General features: G+C 41.5%; 1 protein-coding gene across 2 annotated transcripts; it reads left to right on the forward strand.

Moving 5' to 3' along the window:
• The first annotated feature begins 242 nt into the window (after positions 1–242).
• On the forward strand, positions 243–3,801 carry LOC122089964 (F-box/kelch-repeat protein At5g15710). Of its 2 annotated transcripts, XM_042659751.1 has the most exons (2): positions 243–2,084; positions 3,559–3,801. In XM_042659751.1, exons 1-2 carry the CDS (start codon positions 790–792, stop codon positions 3,635–3,637), a joined length of 1,374 nt encoding a protein of 457 aa, XP_042515685.1. In that variant the 5' UTR covers positions 243–789; the 3' UTR covers positions 3,638–3,801. The 2 variants fall into 2 exon arrangements, with proteins under 2 accessions (XP_042515685.1, XP_042515693.1); XM_042659759.1 differs by lacking the exon at positions 3,559–3,801 and having other exon boundaries at positions 246–2,506.
• The last annotated feature ends 1,646 nt before the right edge of the window (positions 3,802–5,447 follow it).

The following is a 5,447-nucleotide window of genomic DNA, read 5'->3' on the forward strand; positions in this document are numbered from 1 at the left end:
ACCCACGAGACTTTTTTTTTTGAAGAGAAAAATCCCACAAGACCACTACCGTCGATTCGTGCTCACCAGTCACCACTCACCACTCACCACACATCAACCTAACTACACCGTCCTTACACTGTCATCCCACTCAGTGCTGGGCCACACTGCCAAACAAGGCCCCACCCCCATCGAATAGACTAGTAACAGATGATCTGAATAACTAAATGAAAACCTTTCAACGGTCAAGAATGGTCCCCTGTATATAAAACATCTAGATCATCTGTCTCAGCTCATCAACCATCGTCAGCGAGGGCCGCCGCAAGCGACAAGAAGCAACTCAAGACGTTGAAAGCATAGGACAGAAGAGTACTCGACGCTGCGCTGCAGTGCTGGGTTGGGTTTCAACTTTCAACGGCGTTTGTTTAACTTTGAAGGAACAAGGAAGAACAATAAACAGGGAGCTTTGTCTGGATTTTGAGAATCCAATGTTAAATCTTAAAAGGTATTCTCTCTCCATCTAAAAAGATCCATTCTTTGATCCTTTATGGCTTCCTTTTGTACATTAAAAGTTCCCAATGTTCGATTTCCTGTTACCCTGTAAATAATCGTTTTGTATCGAGGGAGCAATTGGGTTTTGGTTGATCAGAGGGCTGGAATGGTTGTTCTTAACATCGACTGTTCTGGTGTGTTTTGGGTGATCATAACTCAACCGTGGATTAGGGTTTGGATTGGTTGTTTTGGTTAACTCATCTGGGAACGCGTGCTTTGGAATTGGGCTTTGTTTGGTGGAGATTGGTTTCTTAAGTAATGAAAGGGGATGGAGCAGTTTTTGAATCTGAAACGAAAGCATTCAGGTCGATAATTTCGAAAAATGATGTTTCTGGTGAAGATAATACTTGTCCGAAGCAAGATACACAGGTGGGTATATCTGGATCGAGGAACACGAGCCCTTCTGGCCGGGCTGGATCCAGGAATTCTAGCCCTTCGAGGCAGAAGGTGATCAGGACCAAGCCACGAGGCTTTGACGAAGAGACAACTGCAACATTTGGCAAAGTAGTCCAACCCGATGTTCATATGGAAGACAACATTTGGGCGATGTTACCAGAAGATCTGTTGAATGAAATCTTAGCTCGGGTTTCTCCATTTATGATCTTCCGTCTCCGATCTGTCTGTAAACGGTGGAATTCGATACTCCAAGACAGTAGCTTTCTTAAATTCCACTCCCAAGTGCCATCTCATGGGCCATGCCTTCTCACATTCTGGATGAACTCGCAGGCCCCGCAGTGCTCTGTGTTCAGTTTGCCACTAAAAACTTGGTTTAAGATCCCCTTCACCTATTTACCGCAGTGGGCATTCTCGCTAGTTGGTTCTTCTGGTGGTCTTGTTTGCTTCTCTGGACTTGATGGGATGACTTTCAAAACATTGGTCTGTAACCCCCTTACTCAAACTTGGAGGACCCTCCCTAGCATGCACTATAATCAGCAAAGACAATTGATCTTGGTTGTGGATCGGACCAATAAATCATTTAAAGTGATTGCCACAAGTGATATATATGGTGACAAGACTTTGCCGACTGAGGTCTATGATTCAAAGCTTAACACTTGGTTGCTTCGTCAGATAATGCCGGCTGTGAATCTATGCTCCTCAAAGATGGCATTTTGTGACTCTCGGCTATATCTAGAGACCCTATCACCGCTCGGTTTGATGATGTATCACCTAGATACAGGGTACTGGGAACACATTCCAGCTAAGTTTCCCCGATCTTTATTGGATGGGTATCTTGTTGCTGGCATGCAGAAGCGCTTGTTTCTAGTTGGAAGGATAGGTCTTTACAGTACTCTTCAAAGTATGAGAATTTGGGAGTTGGATCATGCAAAGATTATGTGGGTGGAAATAAGTAGGATGCCACCAAAGTATTTTAGAGCGTTGTTGAGATTATCGGCAGAGAGATTTGAATGTTTTGGACAAGATAACTTGATCTGCTTTACGTCTTGGAACCAAGGGAAGGGTCTGCTTTATGATGTTGATAAGAAGGTGTGGTCTTGGATTGCTGGCTTTGCTCTTCAGTCATACAACAGTCAAGTCTGTTTCTATGAGCCAAGGTTTGATGCTTCCATTCACTGACTGAAGTCCCCTTGTTTTTTGAAATCCTTCTTGTTCTTTATTTAGGGGTTCGTTGTAGGTCAATCATCCTACTTGGATTTGAATCTCTATCACGTCACTCGTGTAGCATTCTGTGAGTTATTCATATGAACCCAGGCTGGTATTTAGATTATTGTTTTCAGGATCCCTGTAATTGTTGCATGCCTATAATTGTCAGGATCCCTGTAAAATGTTGCATTCCCATAATTGCATCCCTCTAAAAGAGTTAAAAGGTTTGTGATTTAATAGAAAAGATATGGCCCTTGGTAGAGAGTGACATGGTAAAGCAAGGTTGTCGTTGCCAATCCCAAGTGGATGGGATGAGGGTGTAAATTTAGCATCTTCTGAAAGTGTAAATTAAAGAATGATGGATGATATGTCATACAATTCTGTTGGTTTCCGAAGGTGTCAGTATACCCTAATGTCAAATTGCATCTGTCGTTTGTCCATTAGGTGTTTTTTATCTGGACATGATTTTATCTACAAATTTCTTTGTCATAGGCTTTTGATATAAATACGGTTCTCTCACCTAGAAAGAGGGTTTGACTTTCTGTCCCTATCTGAGGGGTCCCCCACTGTTTGACTGTCTGGGTCTTTATACAGTTATTTAGTTGGGCCTAAATTCTGATGTTTTGGAGGAAGCATTTACTAGATAGTATGAAGAATGGCCTGCCATGGTTTTCAGTTGGCTTTCTTAGGGATCAATAGAAATGGATTGGGAGAACTCATACTCCTCAGAGGTTCTGGAGAATCATATGGCAATATTATATTGTTAATGAAGTAGAGACTCATACATGGTGAACTAAGCAAGCATGCATGTGCCATATGAGCATATACACAGGACATGCAAATCCACATACACCTAGGGAGACACGTGGAATTTTAAAAGAGAAACCTACTATTACCACTATCTACATTGAGTTGTATTGTCCTTGGCTTCATCGGCAGTGAAAGTGCTGTTATCAAGCTCTTGGCTTTTGCTTTAAGTTAATTGTTGAGAAAGATTGCATGTTGTCTATCTCTCAGGGGCACAAAGAAGAAGAAGTCTGTTCATTATTTTGTAGATGCACAAACTAAGGCTAGCTCTAGGTTCTCCGCTAGTAGGTTGCTGCAATTAGTTAGAGTAGAACAAATGTGATGTTTGGATTTAGTGAGCTGCAGCTTTCAGAAAACGATAGGTGTGGTGTATACAGTAAAATTTTTATTTTAGGTCTCAATCTAACCATACATAGGAGATAAAGGAGTAAGATGATAATAGGAGTGCCAGTTTGTTGCTCTAAGTTTGTGCCAGATGGTAGATGCTGATTGGATAGAAGTCAGTTGCGGTCCTTGCGGACTTGGTATAATGTCTATTGGTTGTGATTTCATTGGTATTGAGTAAAATTAGTTTTTCTTCTAGAGGTACATGAATCAATGTTGTTTCGTGCTTAGCAGGGCTGTCAAGATTTTATTACATCATTCCCCCTTTCATAAAAGTAGGTTGGGTGATGGATTGCCTTGGTGGTGGACGTAATGCATGTAGGACGCTTTGGCTTGACCGATCTATATTGTACATTAGGTAGACAACTGATACCTTATTTAGTTTGTCGTTATAAGCCTGTGATTGATTTGTAGTGGTGCGTCAGGTTGACAGTCGGCACTTATTTTAATCAGTCATAACTCGTCAATCTTTTTGCATGGATCCTCAGTTCGTTCTTGCTTGGAATCTCTATGTAGTGACCCCATTAAGTTGGGATAAGGTTTTGGCTGCAATTTCATTGACAACTTGTGTTGGATTAAAGGAATCCCTGAAGATGTATTGGTCTCTGTTCGGACCTGGTTGCTGCAGGGGAAGGCAACTTTAGAGCCCCACCCTATCTCCCACTCCCACAGGCCACAAGAAGCTTAGTTTGGTACGGTAAACCTACAATATAATGTCTAACACCATAACATTATAGCCACTTAAATTCTTATATGGAGTGGATTTCTCATTTGGGGCTTAAAGTTCTGTTAATGCGCTTGACCCAGTTCCCCAGGAAATGAAGCTTTAGATTTAGAAGCTCTTCTGAACAAACTAGTATTGAAGGCTCTAGGCCGCCTCATATGGTCAGAAGTTTGTGACTGGATTATCAGTCTTGCTTCCCGGTATTCCTAAAATGGATGTGTATGGCTATTAACTGTAATGTATTATATATGTTCTGTTACACAAAGACTAGTCTGGGAGGCTGACATTGAGTATGTTCAAGAGCCAAATGTGATGATCATTGACACAGCCATTGTCACTGTTTAACGTGGAAAGTTTGATTAGGTATGCATTTAAGCAGTCCAAGCCCAACCAGCACCATCTTTGTTGCACCCAATCTATACAAGTTCTGCAGATACAAGAGCCATCATAACTGCTTATGACATTCGTAAATTCCTAGTAACGTGCATTGAAGTTGCTTCCTCGGTGGGCGAGGGTAATAAGTGGTGGAAGGTCACTCTCGGGTCCCATTTAACTCTCCAGGGGTTAAGGCACCCAAAGTTGTTTATGATATTCAAACATTTAGGTTTGGGGTTGATCAGTTCAGGTATCATGGTGGCCACCGCACAGTTAGACAATGGAGGAGTCTTGCCATTTTCTTTTGCATAAGGTGTAGCATTTGCATATTCATATTCGGGGTTGGGACCGTAATCAAGGTTGTGCAAGGATGGTGTACCAACGTAATTGAAAAAGAAAAAGAGCAACCTAGTGTACTAGGCTCCCGCTATTGTAGGGTTTAGGAGGAGTATACGTAGGTAGCTTTACCTCTGGCTTCACAAGAGAGGTTGTTTTCAAGTTTCGAATCTTATTGGTTAGCATGTTGCAGTAGTGCAACTTAATTGTAGTGCCACTGGCTCTTTCACCGACTTAACTAGTACCGTAAAATGAAGGCTTCAAAGTGAATAAGAAACTCTTGTAATATGAGTAGAATTCAAAAACTCAAGCGTATGAATGGTCAATCTCCAATGTCAAGCCACCAACGTATTAGGAGAAAGAGAAACGACATCATGAACAAGGTCTGAGTTGTATCAACGTCACTCTCCTTAAGAATGTCGTTGACCTCTATGGTACAAAAGGCCCATGTGACATGTCTTCCAATATGAAGTAGCCTTTGGAAGGCCTTATAGTTGATGTGAACCAAACAACAAAGCCAACCCCAACGGTTGTGTTTACCAAAGAGAAACTCTCAGAATAAATAGGGAAAACTCCTCGCAAAAGAGAAGCTTTGAGACAGTAAGAATAAAACAAGATTGTAAAGAAGAGTGAGTTTCTTTCTTTATTTATAAAGGGGAAATACCATCTAGGCACACATATTTGAATG

This window comes from Macadamia integrifolia, chromosome 2, assembly GCF_013358625.1.
Source record: "Macadamia integrifolia cultivar HAES 741 chromosome 2, SCU_Mint_v3, whole genome shotgun sequence".
Lineage (NCBI taxonomy): Eukaryota > Viridiplantae > Streptophyta > Magnoliopsida > Proteales > Proteaceae > Macadamia > Macadamia integrifolia.